Source organism: Amphiura filiformis, chromosome 17 (genome assembly GCF_039555335.1).
Source record: "Amphiura filiformis chromosome 17, Afil_fr2py, whole genome shotgun sequence".
In the NCBI taxonomy this organism is placed as follows: domain Eukaryota; kingdom Metazoa; phylum Echinodermata; class Ophiuroidea; order Amphilepidida; family Amphiuridae; genus Amphiura; species Amphiura filiformis.
In genome coordinates, this window is record NC_092644.1 from 39,416,011 (window position 1) to 39,441,160 (window position 25,150).

At 37.7% G+C, this 25,150-nt stretch overlaps 3 protein-coding genes across 3 annotated transcripts in view; all 3 read right to left on the reverse strand.

The window, feature by feature from the left end:
• Window positions 1-1,498: 1,498 nt before the first annotated feature.
• Window positions 1,499-10,246, reverse strand: LOC140137765 (surfeit locus protein 4-like). Its single transcript, XM_072159532.1, has 5 exons — window positions 10,095-10,246; window positions 8,120-8,268; window positions 5,283-5,397; window positions 4,265-4,308; window positions 1,499-3,071 (listed from the first exon to the last, which is right to left on the reverse strand). Exons 1-5 carry the CDS (start codon window positions 10,149-10,151, stop codon window positions 2,618-2,620), a joined length of 819 nt encoding a protein of 272 aa, XP_072015633.1. The 5' UTR covers window positions 10,152-10,246; the 3' UTR covers window positions 1,499-2,617.
• A 4,754-nt stretch (window positions 10,247-15,000) lies between these two features.
• On the reverse strand, window positions 15,001-24,155 carry LOC140137769 (heme-binding protein 2-like). Its single transcript, XM_072159536.1, has 5 exons — window positions 24,084-24,155; window positions 19,554-19,711; window positions 18,640-18,769; window positions 16,999-17,179; window positions 15,001-16,306 (listed from the first exon to the last, which is right to left on the reverse strand). The coding sequence occupies exons 2-5, from the start codon at window positions 19,695-19,697 to the stop codon at window positions 16,129-16,131; spliced, it is 633 nt and encodes a 210-aa protein (XP_072015637.1). The 5' UTR covers window positions 19,698-19,711; window positions 24,084-24,155; the 3' UTR covers window positions 15,001-16,128.
• The window catches only part of LOC140137767 (2'-5'-oligoadenylate synthase-like protein 2), a 64,593-nt gene continuing 63,526 nt past the window's right edge, over window positions 24,084-25,150 (reverse strand). Inside the window, exon 5 of the mRNA XM_072159534.1 lies at window positions 24,084-24,157. The gene's annotated coding sequence lies outside the window, so the exon portion shown is untranslated. The remainder of the gene's footprint in view (window positions 24,158-25,150) is intronic.

A 25,150-nucleotide genomic window follows, 5' to 3' on the forward strand; every position in this document is an offset into this window, starting at 1 on the left:
AGATATTAGTGTGGCCATACAAAACATAGTATCTTCTTTGGCAGGAGGCCTACATGAACGGCCCTACCACTTTCTCGATGCATTACGTTGCTCCAAATAATAAATATCTGATAAACCTGCACATTGTTCCATGTACATTTTCTTTTTGAAATGTTTCGTATGTTATAATAAAAACACAAGTATATAATGCAGTAGACATAGCACTTGTGTTATCTCTGTAAGAAAGATCATTACAATGCCACATACTAACATGTTTTTATTGATTCAAAACAACAAGTGAAATGCTATGTATAAGGCAAATATATATTTTTTTTAATGTTAGAACTGTACAATATCCCTAAATATCAGAGGATTTGGTAGGAAGAGTGGAAAGTACAAAACAACATGCACAGAGGTGTCTTTTGTGCATATGTCGCAAGTGTTTAAAGCTTCCTTAAGTCGAGGTGCGTTTTCCAGTGTTTTCATTTACCTGTGTTTACTGTTACTGTTATGTATACTTGTTACAAACCGAAATATTGTATACCAACATGCATCCTATGCCGTCCTTTACATTATTGCCTCAAGGGAGCACAAAGCACCAGAGCTATTTAGCACCGTCTTGAGTGAGTAATGTATATTATGGACGTGTAGAGTACACAATGCTTTAAACTCCAGTTACCGTATTATATTATTTTGCAATGTTGGTTTAATCAACTGTTCATCACATCTGAAAGGTTATGGCATTACTGCATGATTAGCGTAAACCCGGTCATATGCGTAGACAAGGTTTAGACTAACTTCTTTAAACAGGTTTGGATCTTAAAGCACCGCACAATCAAAGCTTTGAAATGTCTTTCCACCCCTCCATATTTGCAACCATCTGAAAAATAATTTACAAAGAAGGATCTCGCCTTCAACATGGACGATTATTGACACGTACAGGATGCCCAACAATAAGTTACATGGTACATGGTTTACATCTTCCAAACAGAAAAAGTTAGGAGTGGAAAGTTCGTTTCATTTACATCCTTAATTTTGACTTATTAGAAAGCTAACCATTTTGTAAATTTTAACAACACTATACAAAGTTAAGAGCACCATCATCGCCAATTTCAAGTCTACAGTATTTAAATAAATGTTAATAAAACAGCCCCTTGAAAATTTAAACTTAAGAGAGAACCAGAAGACAATTTGGCAAAGTTATTTCATACAATGAATATTTGATTATTAAAGATCTCTAGATCTACACAAAACAAACAGAAAAATATATTTAAAAAATAACAAAGTTAAGTTTCAATAGCTACACCCTGCTTCCTTAACAAAATTCGAACAATAATTTTTACTACATGAATTAATCAAAGGCATGCAATAATTTCATTCACCACCTAGAACATCACATCAAGGAATCACTGAATATTTCTTGTCGAGGGCTCGGAGCAACACTACCCCATCAGCAATAATTGGATGCACTCGAGTCTGTGTTGCACTGACAGCTTGGGGATGGGGTTGTATTTTTCACCTCTGTGTGGCTTTACAGATGGAAGGCCCATCCATTACCGACATAGGCGTAGATCCCAGGGGGATGGGAGGATAAATATTTTGATAGTGGGGATGATCTATACGATCATTCCCCCCCCCCCACGTTGACCCCTGTATGTGGGTTTCTGACCAAATTAACCTCATATTTGGCCATTTCAGCCTAAAAAGTGCTAAATGTTTTGCACTTTGCACAACTTTATTCCATTTTTGCACCATATTTGACCAGTTTAGCTCCAATATTGCAGAACTTTTCGCGCAAGTATCATATACTTATTATGTTGCCAAAAGGTACTGATTCACTATGCTTCAAGAAGTTTTTTCGAACCCCATCCATCCTAAGTCAAAAAGAAATCTAGGCCATTAATTACCAATGATTATGGTGCGACTGCCAGCATCTCATTTTGCCAAATATAGGGATACAGCAGTGTTGCGCAGAGCCCTCGATATATGAGGAATAAAACCCATACAGCAATATCAAAGTAAAACAGTTTGATATTGCTTTCGTGTGTGGGGGTGTGTGGTCTGTGTGTTCCAGGTTGTCAACTCTACGCAATTCCCAAATGTTTTAGAAATTTGCTCCAGTATTATGGTAGACCCAATCTGTTGTCATAAGTTGCTGACGGGAAAAACATGGAAGGGATTACAACATTTAACAACCTTCAATTCTTGCTCGCTAGTATCATTAGATCCTTCATAAACATTTTCATTGCATCAACTTCTCCCTCATACTACAGAATAATTTGATGTATAAGGAATTCTTACACAATCTTCCTGACACTGTATAAGTGTAAAGACGGAATGCACAGATCTGAATGTTGACAACTTTTTTTTTGCATAAATTTAAAAAACTATGGGTCTTTAATTACAAACAATATAACCTATGCTCGATGATACCAGTAATCCGGAATACACATGTATTCACCATGTGCTTATTCAATTTTATCCATCGCATGCTTCCCCTCAAACAAATGAGGGAGAATCAACTTCTTATAAATAACCTTATCAATCATCCTTGCTTAGATGTTATAACCCATATTTAATACGCCTTCACATACCACCAATGGGCATCCTGTACAATAAACAAACAATCCTATCTACCCTACCAATCCTTTTTATGTTCATCCATGCTGACGCCACCTGGACCTAAAGCTACTACCAGAAGTAAGCCCCCTATCACAGAAAAGGTTTGGAAGAAATCGTACTTCAGAAAATCGCGCATCGGACGGTACTCGGGAATCGACCACCACGCATTCAAATAGAAATTAAGGCAAGTTAGCCATAGGACTAGTACGAGGGCGCTAAGCTTTGTTTTAAAACCGACGGCAACTAGCAAGATGAGAGCGGTGCCAAAGATGTTGGTGATGATTTGCATGACGGAGAACTCAAAGCGGAGCAGGGTCATGAACATGAGCACAAGAAGAATGCGGCCACTCAGTTGCATGTATGTCTTGGGTTTGTTTTGGCCCAGGGTTGGTACACCAGCAAACAAGCTCTTGCCTTCTTGTCTCGACTCAGCCAGCAACAGGATGACGGCGCCACATAACGACAGGTTTCTGAAAAGATTCAATCATTTATAAAATTCGAACATTATAATAAAGGACACAAGGACTTCTTTCTCTAATTCTTGCAAAACAATTAAAGTTGGGTGGGTCAATTGAAACACATGTTTTCTACCTCACATTGAGGCTCATGCATCACCCAAACATTTGAAGAACTTTGTTAGCTGCAGTTTCTGTTTGATACCTCACTAATCTGTCAAAAGAATTTGAAACCATCCAGCTTGTCTGATTTGAATGAAATACCATGTATGTTTGCCTTTTCAATTGGTTGAGCATTATGCATGGTTGAAATCCATTTTACTATTGATCAGCTCGTAATAGGCGAGAATTATTAGGTTTTTGTTACTAGGCGAGTCAATAAATTCACAAAAGCGTGCTTCAGTCACGCAATACACCACGCTGCGCCCAGCCGTGTGTACACAATTCTATATCAATCCACTATCAAGGGTCGCGCTAGGCTGCGTTTTTGCGTTCCGGACCCACCAAAACCCGAATCTCACGCATGAATATTGCAAAAGCAGTGAGTTATTGCGTCCCGTCGACGCAACAAAAAATTCCCACATGTTGTTTTCTATATCCAGGTTTCATAAAACTAGGCTCAAAAGTTTCCTCAACTTGCATTATGCACATCATTTTCGAAGCAACTGAACCCCTGAAATACCAAATTATGGCCTAATTTACTTCAATAATTAATATAAAAAAGAAAGAAAAAGAAAAGAAAAGAAAAGAAAAGAAAGAAAAAGAATGAAAGAAAAAACAAAAAATACAATAATATTTAATAAACCCCCCGCCCCCCCCCCCCAAAAAAATAGTATGGTATTACACAAATAGATTGAATTGGCTAGACAATTATGAATAGTTGGGACCCCCGATATTTCTTTAGGGACCCCCCATTTTTGCATTTTCTGTTAGCTCGGGGGTCCCTTGGGACCCCCGAGCTTTTGGACCTAGCGCTACCCTTGTCCACTATGTTATGAATTCCGCCTATTACAAGCTTTTCAATTTGCACCAAATTTCATAAGCTCATTTCATTAAAACCGTGATCATTTATATTTTTTTTTACGTAAGGTATCAAACTAAATTGTTCAATCATTCATGTTAATTTCATTGCCTTGAATTAATCCACTGATGTTAAGTGGACTTACAGTGTTTATAGCCATATACTCACTACCATACACAAAGCTTACCTCATTAAAAATTTGAGCTCCCATAGAATACTATATGCAACAGTCTGAAAAAAGGTAAAGAGAAAAGGAATCATATTCTCAGTCATCCAGGTATCTAAAATATCCAAAATTGATAATTAAAATCTAGTCAACTGGAATCATAGAATTGTAGATGAGAATTGTACATGATAATCATCCAATTTAATCATGCAATCAATAATCTTTTGAGCAAGCCTTAATCAAAAACTTGACTGGCCCATTAGGCTGCGATCACATAGAAGTATACTATTCGGGTACACGGTGCACGTTTTGCAGGTGTACACGTATATGTTAAATCGAGCAAAGTAATTTCATAGTACCGGGTCACATAAGAGGGCACTATTCGAAAGGCCGTATACCTGCGTATAGTATAGTATAGTGAGAATCATGCGTGTTCGATTTTAATGCAGCGTATATTCCATGATAAATAATTGTGATCTTATAAGCTTATCTCTAATATTTTTAATGACTAGTCTTTGTTGACAATTGGTCCATGCTTGTCGACAATCTGGAAAACTGCTTTGCCAACAATATTATCGACAATTGCCCAAAAAAATGTCAGCATAAAATAGCTGCCGATCATGGCATTTATTGATACACATCTATGGTCATATTTCTGAACAAAATGTGTAAAACAGAGATCAATTACAGACTCAAATCTAATCCCAGCTAATTTTCATGTAATGAAAGTGAGTGTTGGACAGCATGTTATTAGATGAGGTTCTAAATTAATCCCAGTTTCATTACCTTGTCACATTCAAATATTTGTGATGCAATCAAACAAAATGAGTCAGGAAATCAGGCATATTAAAGTTAGTTTTCTAACTGGTTGTCTCCACTTTGCTAGGCTGCATTCAACAGGAAACGCAGAAAGTAGCCTTGGAAAATGAAGTCCCAGAAATATGAGCAGTTGAATGGCCGCTTAAACACTACATCTTAGAATCAATATTTGTGACTTCCCCGATTTTTTTTGCACGATTCCATCATATTTGTGTCTTACCTGTAAACCAATAATGCCAAATAACATGCCACATGCAATGGGGACCTGAAACCTAGTTAACACCATCACACAGCCTGCTAGCTGGCCCAGCAAGTTGGTAAGTACAAACAGTGAACTGAAAAAGCAAAACACAAGGAGGAAATTGTTAATTTTATTATTAATTTATCATGCTAACATTTCCACTCCAGTTTCTTATTTGAGACATGTTACATATTCACATTTACGAAAGAGTCATATGAAGAATGTGATATTGAATCTGAGAAGAATATAACTGAAGAGATCATAGGAAGCAATGCACTTTTACCATTGTCTACTAATCATGTGGTACGTGGCATCATTATACCTCAATCAATTTCTTAAATTAAATTGTCACACTTTTTATTTGTGCAATCACTAAAAGAACATACTCACTACATGCACAAACATTCCATTCAATTCTTATAATAATATGAAAAAAAATCAAAACTCATAGGTTGCATTAATTTGGCAGGAATTGATACACAAAATGGATCAAAATTCATTAAATTATGTCAAAATCTGGGAAAAAAATAAAGTTTACATTACACTACATGTATGACATAATTTAATGAAATTTAACCCATTAAGTTGTGTTTACAGCAAAATAACACAATTTTAGAATTGATTTCTGACTTCTTTTTTTTTAAAGTTATATTTTGTTGATTTGTGTGACATTTCAAGTGAAAACTTATTTGCCTTACACCTGGTAACAGTGTCCGATTTACAAATTTTTTCCTACCTGCACTGGTGCATGTAGCCCAAAATTTCTACATGCACAGCAAAAAGTGTCCATGCACCAAAATTAAAGCAAACATAAAATCACATTGAATCACGATATTGTCAGTTAAGCTTGTAATAATATTCCCGGCTAGCGGCTCCAGTGTCAGTCAGTGTCATTTTTATGCCGATCACTCGCCGATTTCTTAGCCAAAACACTGGATGCTGTGGCTTCATCTGTTCTAGAACTAGTCGCCGACAAGGTGCACGATTTCCAGAATGATGCAAGTGTTTTTTGAGCTATTTCCTTTTTTGCTGGACATTATTATGATTATTTTCCATACGTAAACAAATATTTCCCAGTTTAAATTCTGGTTCTTTTTTTTCAATGAAATGAAAATGACAGCTTCTACATGTGCGAGGGTATCGGGAATTGGTGGCAGGGTTAGCGCTGGGTCAAAATTTACGGGGTCCATTGGACCCCTTCAACCCCCATTTCCAAACATTTCGGGGTCCGGGGTAATTTTTTCGGGGTCCCAAATTTTGTTAAGCATTTTAGGGGTAATGTGATATATGTACACAATAAGAGTGTACATTAAGAGTACTGAAGACGAACAATAAAGAATTAAAGAAACAAGCAGATATTTTGTGACTGATCATGTTTTGAAAAATTTTGCGACAATAATTACCACATGGCCACCCATGCATGGAAAACTGTAACATTTGTTAAGCTTATTACTGGGTAATTTTGTCATTTGGAAGGAAATTTACTAGATGATCTGAAACAGTCAAACTTTACTATCTGCGCCGGTAGAGGCAACGTTATGCAATTGCAGTGTTGCAACTTGCAGGCGAATGTGGTTCAAAATTCGCACCCTAACTTCTTAAGCTGATTATCATGTGCCCTTAATTCTAACACAAATTTTCCTTCAGTAATCAAGAGAAATTCTACATTTTTGAGTATAGGAAACTCACAAATTTACTAGCTGAAGCATTAAAATAATGTGAGGAATCTATGAAATCCTGAAAATCTTGTATAATTTTGGAAGATTGTCACGCAAGGCAGTACACACGATATTTTCGTCTCACCACTGAACTATACACCCATATAAACATTGCTACTTCTATGACGTCATAGTTGTCTGGCATTAAGTTTGGAGTATGAGATCCATGAACACACATAATTTGCATACTATAATTTGCATATAACGGAGAATACTGTATTTAATTTGATGATCAATTGGCAAATTTCAGGGATCTTTCTTGCATTCTGAAGACTGACATTGAAATTTATTGCGTCCAGTCGGACGCAGAAGGTTTGATAATTTCAAAATTAATGCGTCCGGCGCTCAAAAAAAGCGTCATGGACGCGAAGACGCGATCTGGCGCGAACCCTGATTGGTGGATGACGTCACATTATGCTAGCCCCTCTAAGGGAAGTCATAGTCTCGAACCAGACTATATGTGGCTATCACGAATGTTCGTTAGGATCGACGAGTATCAGACCGACGCAAACTGGTTGTGTAGAAGACTAGCTGGGAAGTCAATGAAAAAAGTGACAGTTCTCACGTGATAGGGGTATCGGGAATTGTCAATTGCACAATTTGCGCCAGCCCTTCTAATGAAGTCAGGATGTTGCGCTACAAATAGATTGGGTTTTTCCAAATCGGACTGACTGCTTGTTTACTTTTGTATATTGGCCATGTCATATCGCTAGCGCTAAAATCGTACATATGCACGCGTGCAGGCAGGTAGTGAAAAGCTGCATGCACAGAGGGAATGTTACATGCACTGGTGCAGGTATGCAGGCGGTAAATCGAACACTGCCTGGTAAACTTTAATTTTGAAGTGTGTGCTTTTCTGCTTCCAGTATTAAGCTGTGCCAATAACGAGGCCTCAGTGTTGCATGCATTCATGCTTAAAGACACAAATCATCATCTGATTTTGGGCTTTTCCAGTAAATTATTCTAGAACTACCATACACTACTGGTACATATTGAACTACACTTCACTTCAAAGGTTACAAAATATTGCTCATTGATGCAATTTACTTGACTTTCAAAATAGCAATGTGTTGCTTGATCATATATTCTTGTACATACCTTAGAAACCAGCCACATCCCCAAGTTTGGTCAATGTACTCTCTCTGTTCACTCCATTGGAACCACATACGAACACCATCTTCTAAGAATGTACTGATAAGACAAAGGCGGGCTACATGAGGCAGGATGTGTTTACTTTTTCGTAATACCTGTACACAAATTGAAAGAAAATGGTGGTGATGAATTTATAAATTCACCTCTGTTATGTAACAACATTTGAAGACAGCTCTTATGATCCTCCGTGACCGTGGAGCAGTTTCAAACTACAGCTTATTTGAGGCAGTTTGGCAGAGGTAAAATCTTTTGAATTCTTCGTGCTATCAAAGCAAAGTGTTAGCCAAAGAGCCGATAATGACTTAAAATAATGACTCATTCAATCAAGTCAAGTTCAATTCAGTCAAGGTGGCACACATGTAGGCGAAAGGTGAATTAGTTTTTCATCTGGACTAATACTTTATGTGATGAAACTTGGCAAGAGATTTTAGTTCCCCTGTGTCTTTAAAATGTTTTAATATTATTTACTAAACATCCTTACATGTTTACTTATTTGTTTACTATCATATCCTACTGTTTTGTTGTTTCTAATTAGCATAATGAATATAAAGTTTAGGCATTTTCCATTCATCTTACGGGGGTGGTGGCTGATGGGGAATTATTTTTTGCTAAAAAAATAAAACTCAACAAAATGGATTTCAAACTGACTAAATGCTTCAGTTATCTGGTTTCTCTCTGTCTACTGATCTTCTAAAGCTGAATACATACTCCATGCAAATTTGTGAACAAAAATAGAAACTTATGTACGGTACCGGTATTCAACATTTGGACCCCTACACACAGACTCATTGGTATAAAATGGCAGATGTTGATGACACACGTCACACGGTCGTGGTCGGAAGATGGGGTATTATTATTTTTTTCATCAAGCTGATGAACTTCAACATTTATTTTCAAAGAAATCAAAGGTATTATAATATAATTACTGCACTGGAGTTTAAACAGGCCTGCATGAACAACTTTTATGATTGATAGTACGGCGGTCACTTTTCACTGTGTTGAGCAAAATTTTTGCGGCATTAAATTTTCGCGACTCTACATCATTCGCGAAAATCGCGAAATTAAAATGCTCGCGAACATTTCTGGTTTTACAGTAAACACGATGAGGCTACTGTACATTTTCAATGGGGTGAACTTTGATGTTTGCATAAATAACGTTTCGTACTGGAATTTCGCTGACTGTTTGGTCCTCATTCCTTCACAATATTTGTATTTCACAGGAAATATTTCATGTAGGAATGAATAAAATAATTATGTTTTACAAAAATATGTTTTGGAAGGAAGTGCAAAGTTCGCCACTTTTTTTGCAAACGCACTGCAGCCTCCTTGTGTTTATCTTTCGTTGAAGAACTGTGTGACCATGTCTGAGCATGCGCAGTTGCAATTTTCCAAAATTGCGAAAGGGCTTATAAATGTAAAATGGTATACGGTACGAACTTCATTTTTGCATTGGATTCCTTGACCTTGGAACATATTTTCCAAAAATATGTATTGTTGAGTGCAAGATGTACAGGTTTTGACATGTATCAATTTAAGTGAAAAGAAAGAGGACAACTGATCAAAATCATTGCTTGTCACGCAAATGTGCCCCACCATATGACAGTCCATGCACCGTCATGACCGTGAGTGACCAAATCATGTTTTGCTTAAATTTATTAACATGTTTCTCATCTTCATAATATGAGGATCGGTAGCAAATGGTATTTATGTGAATAAGGGTATTTTGGGTGTACCATGGAACAGTATATCTTAAAACCCTCAGACCTCGAAGCGGAGAAGTCAGTGGAAATCGAAGTGACGGAGGTGTGAGTAGCGTATTTCGTATACGATTTTACATGATGAATAAGCTTAGCGAATTAGATCAAAACAAAAGTCAACTGCAACCTAAGAAAAGCTTAACTTCCTCAACGAATAGTCTCACCTGATCTGCTATATCTTCTGCTTTCCCTACTAACTCGTTTTGATTTGCAATAGACATGTTTGGAGCAGAAAACAGTGATTTTACTGCCCAGATTTCGTGTGACAGATCGCCACGAGTACTTTCCAAACCGGAAGGAGATTAACCTTCCCATCATGCAATACAAGTGACAGTGCCACGTCTGAAGTTGCTGCCCTCAATATTCGATGAAAATCAATTTGTGCTTTAAAATGTTAAAGTGATGGCGTACAAAGCCTGCCTGGCCTGACAACCCCTGACAGGCAGTAGAGAGAACTCTACTGTCTATGCCACATCAACGCACAAGCCCAGAGGTTCCAGGAACAGTGCTCAGGCACAACTTGAGCCGAGGGGAACGTTCATTAATAGGCCTACTTTTGGTGGCTGGAAAATTTGATTTCAGTTTGTCAAAACTTTTTTTGAACTCTCTCTAGCTCTGTTTGTTTTTATATGTTAAACTTTTAGACTCCCCCCTTTTATGCAACTTTTTGTACCCCCCCCACCCGTCCCACCCGCACAAAGTATACTTAAACTACTCTGCTCTTGTTTCCACTATAGGCCTATATACGGTAGGTAATGCTTTATAGTGGATTAAACTTTTAAGTAGTTCCAAAAACAGATCTGCATGCCTTGCCTAAATTGTCCATAAGTTCATGACATCATAGAATATATTGCTTTCCATAGGCGTAGAAACAGGGGGGATGGGGCGGATAAATCACCCCAAAATGATCATTTGCCAGGAGGGATGGTCCATACAATCACCCCCCCATGTTGAGACCTGTAGGCCTATGTGGATTTCTGAACAAATTAACTTCATATTTGGCCATTTTAGCCCCAAAAGTGTAAATTGGCGCGCTTCGCGCAAATTGATTCCACATTTGCACCATATTTCATCAGTTTAGCTTCCAAATGGCGCATTTGTATCCTAAACTCAGTGGCGGATTTAAGCTGTGGCAGCAAGTCAGCAGTTGCTTGCTGACAAGGCCCCCTGTTATTTTTGCCAAAGGACTCCCTGCTTTTTTTTCTGTGGGTAGAATACCCCCGGTAGTACTGGAAAGGTTATGCCCGTGCATGCAAGAGGGCATTTATCATGTTTATATGATTCTTGAAAAGTTTCATTAAATTTTTGCCCGTTTTGGTCACAGCAAGAGGTCAAATTCAATATTTGGGAATACAATTTCTATAGAATCAGGACTATGAATTGGTACCTATAGAGCATTACACATTACACAGCTATGTTTTGCATTTTTGTTTCTTTTTTTCCTTCATACCTGAAATCTCTGGTATATAAGTGCAATTTTAAATTCTGGTCAACTTCGTCATTTAACATTTCTTTAGGCCTATAGGGCCTAGCTTTGCATTCGGCCTATTGGCTATTTTTTTTTCTAAGCGCGCGGCCAAGTAATCCCGTTTAACCCCGGGATTTTGCGTACTAAATCATCATCTAGAACGCGTGTGCAATGTTTTTGGAACATTATTATTTTACATGTTTTTGCTTTGCTTGCTATCTTCTGAAGATAGCATTTTGGACCTACAAAGAAAATAATTAATACCTGATACCTCTATGTTTGCCTTTATCTTTAATGAATACTTTTATGATTAGGGCCTATTATTTTGACTATCTACTGAAGATAGCAATTACGGCGGGTCGGTTTATATAAGACAAAAAGGTAATTTCTTGCGTACTGAATCATCATTTTTTTCGTTGTTTTGTTGGTTTTTTTAATACTCGCCATGTTTTACATTTTTGTTTCTTATTCTTTTCGTTCATGTTCTTGATAGTTTCTGCTATATAAGTTTCGTTTTAGATTTTGGATGCTTGCTATCTTCTGAAGATAGCATTTTCGGCCTACAAAGAAAAATAATAATTGATACCTCTGTTTTTTTCTTTATCTTTAATGATTTTTTTATGATTATTATTTTGACTATCTACTAAAGACAGCACATTACGGCGGGTCTATAGGACAAAAGGTAATTTCTTGCGTACTGAATCATCATTGTTTTATATGTTGTTTGTTTCTTTTTTGTTGTTGTTTTGTTTTTTTCGTTTTTTTTTTTGTCGTTCATGTTCCTGATAAATTTTGGTCAGCTTCGTCATTTTAACATTTCTTTACAGCTTTGCATTCGGCCTATTGGCTATTTTTGTCTAAACGCGCGGCCAATTATAGCTTTTTTGCCTCTAGACTATGCCATAGTCGATTTTTGACAAATAAAAGCATGTTATTAATCATGATAAAAGCATTCAGTTGAACTCGAAATTATACTGATATTTATTACATCAAAATACTATAAATTATTATGAAAAAGTTCATATAATTATATTAGTGACGGTAAAAGTAAAGTGTACGTAGGCTTATATTATTGAATGCAGCATATCATAATGTCATAATTATATTGGCACTTCAATCCTGAACAATTCTGATTTTAGAATCTACCAGTATTAATCGCGAAAGTCCCGAGTTAAAAATCACTTGGGAAGCTAACAAACAGCGAGAGTACGGTGACTGAAAAGATCAGTTGTGAAAATCTATCAATTGTGCACACATTAATTAAATCAGAGTTTTAAGCTTAAATATAATATCCAGAGTATGCACAATGGCAAGTTAAGTGGACTACAGAGTAGTCTATTTTGCCTCGGGATTTTACGTACTGAATCATCATCTAGAACGCGTGATAGGCAATGTTTTTGGAACATTAGTATTTTGCATGTTATTTGCTTTCCTTGCTATCTTCTGAAGATAGCATAATAAAGAAATAATTAAAACCTCTATTTTTTTCTTTATCTTTAAAGATTTTTTTATGATTATTATTTTGACTATCTACTGAAGATAGCAATTACGGCGAGGTTATATAAGACAAAAGGTAATTTCTTGCGCACTGAATCATCATTGTTTTCTTATTAGTTATTTTTCGTTTTTTAATACCAGCCATGTTTTGCTTTTTTTTTCATGTTCCTGATAATCTCTGCTATATAAGTGTTGTTTTAAAATTTGGTCAGCTTCGTCATTTCAACATTTGTTTACAGCTTTGCATTCGGTCTAGTGGCTATTTTTTTTTCTAAACGCGCGGCCAATACGCGGATTTAGGGTTTCTCTACCGGAAGTCAATTTGTGCCGAAATTCCTTCCCACAATGCAATGTACGTATTGCATAACAAAGAATATTGATTAACCTCCGAATCCGAACTATATCTATTGTTATGCAAAACGCTTATTGCAGTTAGGGAAGGAATTTCGGCACAAATTGACTTCCGGTAGAGAAACCCTAAATCCGCGTATTATAGCCGTTACGCGTTTTCCCCCCGGGATTTTGAATCATCATCTAGAATGCGTGTTAGGCAATGTTTTTGGAACATTATCATTTTGTATGTTTTTTGATTTGCTTGCTATCTTCTCAAGATAGCATTTTGGGCATAGAAAGAAAATGATACCTCTCTATATTTTTTATCATTATATTATTTTTACAATTATTATTTTGACTATCTACTGAAGATAGCAATTACGGCGAGTTTATAATATATATTATAAGTCAAAGGGTAATTTCTTGCGTACTGAATCATCATTGTTTTTCTGTTTTGCTTGTTTTGTTTTTGTTTTTAATACCAGCCATATTTTGCATTTTTGTTTCATGTTCCTAATAATATCTGCTATATATTTTGTCTTTATCTTCAATGCTTTTGTTAATGATTATCATGTTGACTATCTACTGAAGATAGCAATTACGGCGGGCTTGTATAAGACAAAAGGTAATTTCTTGCGTACTGAATTATCTTTTTTGTTGTTGTTGTTATTTTTTAATACCAGGCATGTTTTCATTTTTGTTTCTTATTTTTTCCTTCATGTTCCTGATGATCTCCGCTATGTAAGTTCCGTTTTAAATTTTGGTCAGCTTCGTCATTTTAAAATTTCTTTATATAGCTTTTTTTTATTATTATTTAAATCCAATTTGGTCCAATCCAGGGCCGTCGCCATGGAGGTGTAGGGTGTGAAACCCCCTGGAGATCCCAGAAAAAAAGGAAAAGGGAAATCGTTTCTCTGCTCTGTCTCATCAGCATCAGTCGACAGAAATATTGGGACAAAATTTGCGATTTGCATCTTCCTATTATCTATTTTAGACCCAAAATTAACACCCTTTGGTCCCATTTAGCATTAAAATGCCAAATTTCAACGCGCTTCTCGCGCATTAGTCCCAGTAGACCCATTGTGAGAGCAGATCAGCGAAACGGCCCTACAGAAATTTTTCTCATCTCGAATCAGATCTGTAATTCCATCTATTAAAGTCTGTAAAATCATTAATATGCGTGCTATAGGGCAGCTTTCCTGATGAGCTCTGATGCTTCCAAGCCTGAGCTCATAAGCTTCCGGAGGCTCTGTCCCCTGATCTTCCGCCAGACGCGGACTCCTGCACCCCACTAAAAGCAAACTGACCGGAGGAAGGAGGGAGGGGGAGACAAGTTTGTTACACTGGCTCGAAATACCGGGAATTTTAGGACACAATTGTATATACTCAATTTGGAATTGTTAATTTTTTCGCGTGCTGCGCATTGATCTGGCATTGTCTGATGTATTAGATTCACGGTTTGGCAAAAGGAGTCGGACGAAATTTGGTTTTTGGACCCCCCCCCCCTCTTTATTTAATTGTGACTTTTTATTTGTTTTTTCTTTTCAGCATACCGTATATTTGTCCCCTTCTCCAGCTACGCTACTGCCCTCGTACTAGACTTTGTACCAGTTCTCGTATGACCCTAGTTTTCATCATTTTAGGCAAATTATGAAACTGCCAATGGTGGAACAGAATTTTTTTTATTGAAACTGAGAATAATAGGGAGCAAGGGAATTAAATGACGGAATAGAGAGAGGAAGGAAAGGAGGACGACACACAATATAGACGTCTTTCATCATTAATGGACTCGTATATTTGTATTTTAGCTGTGGCTTATGTACAGGTTTTTACAAAAAATATATACCAATTTAGAAAATAGTATGAGGCATGTCACTTATTGATTGTATTGAATATTACTTGGTCGTCAAGGTAATTTCTAAAGCTGCTACATAAGCCTGAGACGAGGTATATTCGTCTCAGACATTAGCTTTGTTTCAATAAAATCAATGGTCTACAACCAAAGATAGAGACAATTGTGTAAGTTAGCCCAAAAACATCTTAATTGGTCGACTTACGTATCTTGACTGAATTGAGTTAAATCATGAACCATCTGATCGGTGTGCTCTTAAGATTGGTAAGTTTACTAACAATTGGGCATTTGAAAATGGTGTTTTAATTTATAAATTTGAAATAAAAGTCAAATTATTTGATGTCAATTATGTGAAAGACATGAAAAATCTTTGCTTTTGTTCTGAGATCTTTGACGATAAGCACGCACGTTTATTTTACGCGGTACAAACTTGACATGTGCGAACATGGCAAAAAATGGTCCATAAAGTAAAATCGGCCATAGCATTTTAACATGAACTAGGAAAGAAACCAAGTCAAGTTGATGTGTTAGCTAAGATATTTACTGATTCTACTGCATATCACATTTACGCCATGACCCCTTTTCATTTATTTTTTCTAAAAGCAAAAATGCAATTGCTAATCATGAAAGTCGATTTTACGTGATGCAAGCTTGATATGCGTGAGGTGGTTTTCTGGACGATTCAATTAAATAAGCAGAGCGTTTGAGCCCGAACTAGTAAAGAAACCAAGTGAAGTTTTTCTATTAGCCAAGATGTTACCAATTCCACTGCATATTGTTGCCATGGTTTTTTTTTTTCTAAAAAGCGAAATTGCAATTGTATATTTTTTATTGTTACAGTCTATGCATGAATGACGTTTATATGAAACTTTAAATTATAATACTTCAAAATCAAAACATTCTTCTTAAGACACTGTAATGTGGTAAACTGGTTTAATTCAAATGAAAACAATCTGTAACGATGTTCTTCAACACATTTTATTGCTATATTCTTCAATGATATAAAAAATTATACTTTAAACTTTCTAATCATCATGATTATAATGAACTACTCTTCAGCGAAGAACCAAACTTCATTGTGTCTGTTAAATGGTTTAAATGGTGCGTCATAGCCGGCTGTGTAGAAGAAATCCTGGCGGTAAGGTGTGGTGGTGTTCAACAAGGCTTGGCCCAGGGCTTCGGCTTCCTTCAGGTACTTATCTTGGTTTGCATAACCGGGGAAAGACCTGCAATTAAAAAATGAGTAAGCAATAACTTTGACTTTTTTTTTAAAAATATATAATGACACGTGTAGAATATTTTTATTCAAAGTTATTCCAACAACCAACGGGATCCACAAGCCCTTTGCACCCCCCCCCTGTAAAAGTTGGCTCTCCTTACCCTTTGCCCACCCTCTGAAACAGTGCTGGCTACGCCACTGGATTCACATTTTGCCCGTGCTCCCTGTTTGGTCTGTTCAACACTGCTCCTCAATACCTATATCGCATGCATCTCCTGGGCAATACGGTAACCAACTTTCGTCGCTCTCCTTCACCTGCAGGAGACTGCTACTTGCAAAGCCTTGAAGCGGTCCCTACCTCAAAATTGATCATTGTTCTAAAGGATGTGCTCATAAATATACTTTGGTACTGAATGAGGCTGTTTGGGCACTAACTGAAAATCCGGGGATCTAGAAAAGTGTTTTGACCAAATTCCGCAATTTGGTGTATGTTGTATTACACAAGAAGAGAAAGTTGAACCTTACTAGATTTTTACGGGACTTTTTCAAGTACAAAGCTTGTTAGATTTCAGTTCAAACACTCATTTCCTATTTTGGCCCCACTCTTTCGAACAGACCCATCCAAATACATACTCCCTTAAAGCTATAGGGGCTTCATTGGTGAGGTTTTGTTTATTGCATCGGCGGTGTCAAGCTTACCTTACATATGCTTCATGCTTTTCTATAGACGAAAGAAACACGTTGTCTGCGGTTGGTTTGGGTGTATTGGATTGGAATTTGAAAGGCACAAAGAAAGAGATGGTAAAGTTGCTCTCACAAGCTGGTCCTGCTCCTGGAATAACTCTGGTGATGACTGGTGCTGTCATGGGAACCTTTTCCTCTGTGGGATAAAGCGAAATAAATCAATGCTACATTCATGTTATGAAGTAATGTAATGAAATCACAACAAAACAGTATCAACCGATGGGCCCAAAAAGTGTAAAATTGCCATTTTCGCGCGTAATAAAGTATTTTTTGAGCAAGTCGTTGTGAAGTCATTACAGGTGCCTATAACTGAGCAAACTGGGCTAAAATGATGCACACCACACAGGAAATTTTGAATCTTTGCCCCTCATTAGGAAACGAATTTGGAGAAAACCTGTTAATAAATTCACAGACCCTTTTTTCTAGGGTCTGTGATAAAATACTATGCTGAGCCACCAGCCTGGGTGGCTCACGCTCCAGTAATTTCAGATGATTGAGCTCAGTAATACATCAAAGAATGTTTTCCAATTCATGAAAACAAATAGATAATCAGCTTATCGGATTAAAAGGGGAGGTCTTGCTGCTCAGTGAGTGTTTGTAATTATCAGAAGGTTTTCTCCAAATTCATTCTTTAATGTAACAACAGACCTCTAATACGTCACAGACAGAGAGGACTCAGTCAGATAAAAAAAAGAGATGATGGGGGTATATAGGGCCCAACCTAGTGCCCAAAATCGACAAGCTAAATGAAAACAAACACATCAAGTCTCAAAAAACAGCTCTGACAGTGCACAGAGGGGCTTACTAGACTTTTTCAAGTAGGCCTACAAAGCTGGTTAGTGTTCAGTTCCAACACTCATTTACTCTTTTGGCCCACTCTTTCGCACAGACCCGTCCAAATACATACTCCCCGGTAAGCCATTGGAGGGTGGAAGAGCAAGTCATGAGAGACAGGCCGCGCTGAGGGAGAAAAACAGATGGATAGTGGACGAGCTACTGATAAGTTTACTCAGATCGTAATCGGCGGGAATTGTTAGGCTCTTACCACTATAAAAGTTGGGAAGTAGACCCACGTTAAGAGTAATAAAATTGACATGTCTGGTCTATAGTTCAGACTGACTTGAATGATCTGATGAGATGTCACAAGACATTTCTCGAAATAAAATGTATTGATACCATAAGGTCCGCCGATTACCATAATTACGGGCTGATCAAACTTGAGAGATAAGACACCCGGCCGGGGGCACAATCTCTTGGTGGGTATGTTCCCCCGGAATTCAGAGAATGATGGGTCTTTGGGAGCTGAGGCGTACCGGTAAAAGGGTATCTAACTCATGTAAAGTAACCAGGGGTCTTTTATGGCCTTCAGGTTGAAAATCGGTTGCAAATAACCCACATGGTGACTGTGAAGAACCGTTGGGCGATTTCGGAGGTCTTTTATCGCTTTTGGTATAATTCAGGGGTCGTTCGGAGCTGTGCCGTTTAAAAAACAGGTGTCTTTCGGAGGAATCATACTCCTATGGTCATTTGTGTTAAGTGCTCCTCCCCAGGGGGACGAGACGGGCACTGAGATAGGGACAAAAATGGCACACTTACTTGCTTCATTTGCGCCACTGATGTAGGCGAAGAGTCTTCCAAAAGCTTCTTCACCCGCTTTATCGAAATCCATACCCAATATTTCTGTGCTTACCCATGCAGATTGTTCATAAGCCCGAATATCATATTCCTGAATGAAATGTAAGTAAACAAAGAGGTAAACAATCAAGCAAGGTAAGGAGAATAGAGCAAAGCAGAGTAGAGTAGAGTAGAGTAGAGTAGAGTAGAGTAGAGTAGAGGTAATGGTGATGGCAAGTGTAAGGGTAGTGGTTAGGGTTGGGAGTAACGATAGGGGTAAAGATGCGTATACTATAGTATAAGGATGAGTAAAGGTATAAGGAGAATGCTTCTTATAATTATACGGAACTAAAAAAATTTCGATCCTCCTTCTTAAGGTCTGAATTTTTACCCCTCCTCTCTTCAAGAAAGTGGCGTGTACAAACCAGTGGAGGCTCTTAATCAGTAGACTTCACCCAATTTCCTGTATACATTGACTCTTTTATAATTTACTGGATCCTTGCATTGCCCCCTCACCGCTTGGAGCAACTGATTTTTTTTTTATTTGAATGGACAAATATGTGCCAAACTTCGCAATATCAATTCTCAATTTTTTTTATCCCCCTTTATAAAGCACTAAACTTGTTTTTATCCCTTTTATGATGTAAACTTTTTCAGATCCCCAATATTTCCCCCACTACCAATTATAGGTATTTATGAAACTCCCAAAGCTAAGGGTAAGGGTAACTTGGCATCTTGACGGGTTCATGTAGAGTGAGAAGAAATGTGAAATAAAGTAAAGTGAAGCAAAACAAATTCTGGTGCACTTATAATTCTTACAATTACACAATGTCTAAAATAGCTTAAAATTTCCCACTTTGAGTGATCCTGCCTACCCCCTGAAAAAGGTCACTTACATCTGTTTGCTTCAGTACTGTAAACTCCGGGCAATCGAGTCCATTGCAGAACTTGGGTGACTTATCTGCATTCACCTTCACATGTCTAGCATTGGTCATGGAGATGCCAAGAATTAACAATGCTACAAATGATTTGACGGCCATAGTGAAAGAAAGATCTGTAACAAAACGAAATCGGCATTGAATTGAAGAATGATCCATCATTCAGACTTGTAGTACCCGTACCCGTACTCGTACCCGTACCCGTACTCGAGTCCCAATTTCCGTACCCGTACCCGTACCCGTACCCATGGCTCCGGACCCGTACCCGTACCCATCCTCATGCCCTATCTTGGCTTCGGACCCGTACCCGTACCCGTACTCATGGACTGGGACCCGTACCCGTACCTGTACTCATGGCCTGGGACCTGTACCCGTACCTGTACGCATGGCCCGGGACCTGTACCTGTACTCATGGCCTGGGACCCGTACCCGTACCCGTATCCGTGGACACGGGTACCATGGGTACGGGTACCATACCATACAGTGCCTGCCTACATGCATGTAAGAAAGTGAGAGTAGATGTACTCTCACTTCTCACAAGCCTGTTAACTGACTTAACTCCACTCATGCACTGAGTCCTCTGATCATAGACATAATCAAAACTATAGGTTACATGGATGGGGTTGGGTGTGGAGTAACACATGCCTGGATCCAGATAGCAAGTGCCCTAAATTGTAACCTGGCCCAGGGCCCTGAAAAAGGTAACTCTAGTCCTGGCTACACAAAATGTACATGTATACTACATGTAGCATTCACACTCTGACTGATACAGAAAAAATAGCAAACTGGAAGTAAAACATTTCAAGAAATTGTTGTTTGTGGTGAATTTCAAGCAGGGGCGTAGCCAGCTTTCTTGGTCAGGGGGGGCAAAATAAAATTTTGGGGGCACACACGAAAAAAATTGCAGTTGCATCATACAATACATAGAGACTGTATGTCTTCGAGCTTCCCGAAAAGGGCCTTATTGGGATGATGTGCGCGCGTAGCGAGAAAAAATGGTATTTTACACTATTTTCGCCCATTATCCGGCTAAAAAGGGCTTTATTGTTACAATTTGCGCGCGTAGCGCGGAAAATGTTTGTATTTTACACTATTTTGGCCCTGAATGTTGCTAGAAAAGGGCTCCTTGCCCTTTTTCTTTTCCTTTGCCCTCCTGATTTTCTCTCTCATTTTTTTCAGAGGGGCACTTTTTCTTTCATTTTTTGTCAGGGGGGGGCACTCTGCCCCACCTGCCCCCCCTGCTGGCTACGCTACTGATTTCAAGTTATCATGTTTTGATATCATTATTATAGCATTATTTTATTCATCATTTTAATATTCCCCATCCAAATACACTCCCCTAGCACAAGTGCACACATAAAAACTACATTTTCCCACCACATGTAATTGGGCAGTGTGTGCATTTGAGTCAAATGATACATAGTTCCTTTGCCATACCATGTTTACAGAAATTTATGATTTATTGGAGCTTTAGGCAAAATATTAATCTGGTGGATGTGTGCTGGGATGTGTGGATGTGCATGAAAGGCTTCACTAAATTTGATATTGACAATTAAGTCTACAAATTTTTGATCAAATTTGAAATCCAGTTGATGTTTTGAGGTGAATAATAACTTGAATGCTATATCACTGCTAAATGTATGTTGAAATTAGTATTGTACAGTCTGTGTGTCAATACACAGACATAGTTTGCATGATTGTTGCATCCCAAAATATTTAAGCTAGATTCACTAAGACCATCACCAATCTCTTTTTGTTCTTGATTAATTCCACAAAACCAGTTCTACAATTTTCTGTAAATGGAAGTACTTCTTAGCAAATAGAAATGTCTCAGCAACTCATGGCACACACAACAAATTAAGATGTTGTATATGCTTAATTTATCTAATTCTGTTGGTGCGAAATGTAGTTTAATTCATTTTGTTGTGGTATAAATGAAGAGTGTATTTACAGCAAGGTATAATAGCCAATAAATAATAGTCAATAATCAATTACAATAGCTTTGTTTATACCCATGTACCCATAATGGGACTCATACAATGTTTCTAGTCCCAATATCTGTACCCGTACCCATGGCCCGTACTCGTACCCATACTGGGACCCGTACCCGTACCCGTACTCGAGTCCCAATTTCCGTACCCGTACCCGTACCCGTAATCATGGCTCCGGACCCGTACCCGTACCCGTACCACACCCTATTTTGGATTCGGACCCGTACCCGTACCTGTACTCATGGCTTCGGACCCGTACCCGTACCCATGGCCTGGGACCCGTACCCGTACCCGTACCCATGGTCTGGGACCCGTACCCGTACCCGTACTCATGGCTCGGACCCGTACCCGTACTCATGACGGGTCCCAATACTACAAGTCTGCCATCATTTGATATTGACTATTTATCATGATTATTGCACTTGATTTGCTACCTTCGACTTATTAATCTACATTAGGGCGGGCATTAAGGGTATACGAGGTATTGTTGGTCGATTTTCATTATCTGAATAAATATATTATTGAAAAATAACACTTTGGTGTTTTGCAAAAGTTCATTCTACAAATCATATATACTTTGAAAACTTGCTTAATTTATTGTTGTTAATGACTGTACGTTTTACAAAAGTGTTGTTGTTTCAGCCCTCTTTACAACATAACTCAAAAACCACAGGACCTATACAAAAGTATATGTGATATTTGAATTCTTCTACACGCTCGCTATGAATTGGGCTATGCAATTTTTCCTAAAGCTCACTATCATTCGCAAGATGCTGTGAACTACTTTTTTTTCTGCTGCCGCGACCAACAATACATCGTATACCCCGCGTATTAACCTTAAGGTGCCGATTTAAATTTCCAGACATAGGCCTATATTAGTAGGTATATCACCCCAAAAATAAGCGCAGCAGAAACATGTTATTTTACGCTTTTAATTGAATCATCGTTATGAATGCTTCAAAAAACAAAAAACAGAATTGAAATCGGATAATGCAAAGTGATGTAACGTCAACTTGAAGATACCCGGAAATCGGGTGAAAACCTGCCACAAATTGCTATAAATGGCAAAATGGTAATTTTTGGGATTTGTAATGCTTATTCGGACACTTACTTGAAAAGGTAGCATTGATTTAAGTATCACAGATTAATTGCATATCTTTCCGGACTTCGTTAAAGAAAACAAGATTAAAAAATCTCTCCTCGAATAAATGTAATAAATCCACCAAATATACAATTTTAGCCATTTTGACCAATCTGCAGACAAATAAAAGCTTAAAAATGACTAAGTCCAGCTAATTAATATGCAAAAATAATGCCAACAGAGAACCGTACATGATATGAGGATGCGGTTTTTTTGCACACATAAGTACCCAAAGTTCTTTCATTTGGTAACAAAAATACACAAAAAAGTCATTAATTATGCAAATTAGCTAATTACATCTAATTATATATTTATGCCATTCTTATGTTAATTAGGCATATGTAATTTTTACTTTTTCAATGTTTTATTTATGTTTTATTCATACAGCATGATTTTGTCAAATATGAACCTGCTGTGATGTTGAATAAAGAAACTGCAGTTAATTGCCTAAGTGCACCGAGTTTTCAATTGGTATAGGGAAGTGTTTCACTCATTGTCCAAGGAAAAAAAATACATGATAACAAACACTGGTATTTCAGACCGGTGGTACTAGGTCCTCTATTTCGAGAGACCTATACTTATTGATTTATGGACGATCTAAAAAATTCATAAAACAGGTCTTAACTCTTAAACTAGGCAGTGTTTAATTTCGGCGGAGTTGATAGTGATTTAGGAAATGTTTCACCTACCATATATTAAAAAGACAAATTATTGTGATCAATGAAACATAACGAGGAAATCGTTTTTTTACATGTATGTTTTCAAAAATTGGCCAACTTTGATCCGCGCGCTTTTTGATTCACTGTTATGTATGCGTGCACAGTATGACATAATTATTGTGCAGCCACTGTGACATACCTAATATTAGTAAATGCCGATATACGGTAGGCATCTGCAAAAGACTGTCAATTTTTATACATAATATCAATCTAATTGACAAGAAAATAGTTAACAACCCGGTCCCCGCACTCCGTGCATCCGCGGGTATTCATGCTTGTCGGAGAACTTTAAAAACACCCCCTTTTGCACCTCATTTCGCGAAGTTTTTAGGGGAAAAAGACCCCTTTTTTTAGCGATTTCGTGAATTATTTACCCTTCGACAATACCCATATTTTCGCTAAAACGCGAACGATAATTCTAATATACCCTTTTCAGGCAGAAACGCGTAGGCTGCTCGATGAAAATACCCTTTTTTTAAATTTCGCGAACACGTGGTTTGAAAAAACACCCCTTTTTTGCGTGTTTCGCGAATCGCGTTTCTTCATCTGAAAACACCCCTTATTTCGCGAAATTTTCGACAAGCATGAATACCCGCGGATGCAAGGAGTGCGGGGACCGGGGTTAACAACAACTTACCGGTTTGCCTTCCAGGGTTTGAAGAGTATACAACTTGGAAACGTAGGTTTGCACTGTAAACTAATGCAAATGATCTGAAACCAGACAATCAACACAAAGGATTATTCCATCATGTATATAATAGGCCTACATAAACAATCTGTGACGCAAGAAGGCAAAGGTATAAATCTTTATCATCACTTTAATATTTGCACACGTTTCAAGACGCATGTGAGTTTGCTTAAAGTCATGATGTACGATCGTATATGAATTTGGTTAACCTGATTTTTTGGCATATTTGTAATGCTTACACATGTCACAACTTGCACCTAAATGGAATCACATGGAATCAGCCAAATTTGTTCTGTTTGTAGGTAAACAGAGCAAACTTCGACATAAAGTCATAATTCAAGAAATTATGACTTCCAAACGGCCAAAATAACAAGCAGTGTTTACCTCGTTATTTCAGCTCAAAATGGAAACCATTCCCGATAATTATCACTAGTATTATTTCAGCATTTTGAGTATATTGACAAATTTAAAATTTGAAGGAAATCGTACATTAAGCCTTTAAATGTGAGGGACACTCAATCAGACTGCACGGTGAAGTTGTCTCGAGATTAAAGCAGAACTTGGTCGACTGATCCGTCGGATAACGCTTTTTCAATGGGAAATGAACTAAAATAAATGCTAACCTCATCCAAGCAGCAAAGTTCAATGAACTTTGCTGCTTGGATGAGGTTAGCATTTATTCCGTATTGAAAAGCGTGTTCCGACGGATCTGCACTCGACAGCCCTGAAAGACATCAGAGATTAGACATTCGTAATTAGGCCTACATATATAATTTTAATCGTTTTTCTGCATCGATCATGTAAAAAAAACACGCAGTGATTTATCATGTTTATAGCTGACCAATACGGCATACTGGAGTAATTCAAGACGGTTTTTTATTAATGTTTTTGAACTTCGTTATTTGGGCGAATTTCAACCTAAAAAACACTTTTATTTATGTGTCGTTAGTTTTCTACAGTATTCTGACACTATTTTAGAACATTAGAAAATTTTGGCCAAAAATGGTCAAACTTTT

Bases quoted from the DNA above. Each gene is read 5' to 3' on its own strand.
- LOC140137765 (XM_072159532.1), bottom strand. From the start codon at position 10,151: ATGTCTATTGCAAATCAAAACGAGTTAGTAGGGAAAGCAGAAGATATA. The intron at 8,269-10,094 runs GTGAGACTATTC...ATTTGTGTACAG, and splicing joins CAGAAGATATAGCAGATCAG to GTATTACGAAAAAGTAAACA. The intron at 3,072-4,264 runs GTAAGCTTTGTG...GAATCTTTTCAG, and splicing joins GAGCTCAAATTTTTAATGAG to AAACCTGTCGTTATGTGGCG.
- LOC140137769 (XM_072159536.1), bottom strand. From the start codon at position 19,697: ATGGCCGTCAAATCATTTGTAGCATTGTTAATTCTTGGCATCTCCATG. The intron at 17,180-18,639 runs GTAAGTGTGCCA...TTTATCCCACAG, and splicing joins CAGTGGCGCAAATGAAGCAA to AGGAAAAGGTTCCCATGACA. The intron at 16,307-16,998 runs GTAAGCTTGACA...TTTTAATTGCAG, and splicing joins AAGCATGAAGCATATGTAAG to GTCTTTCCCCGGTTATGCAA.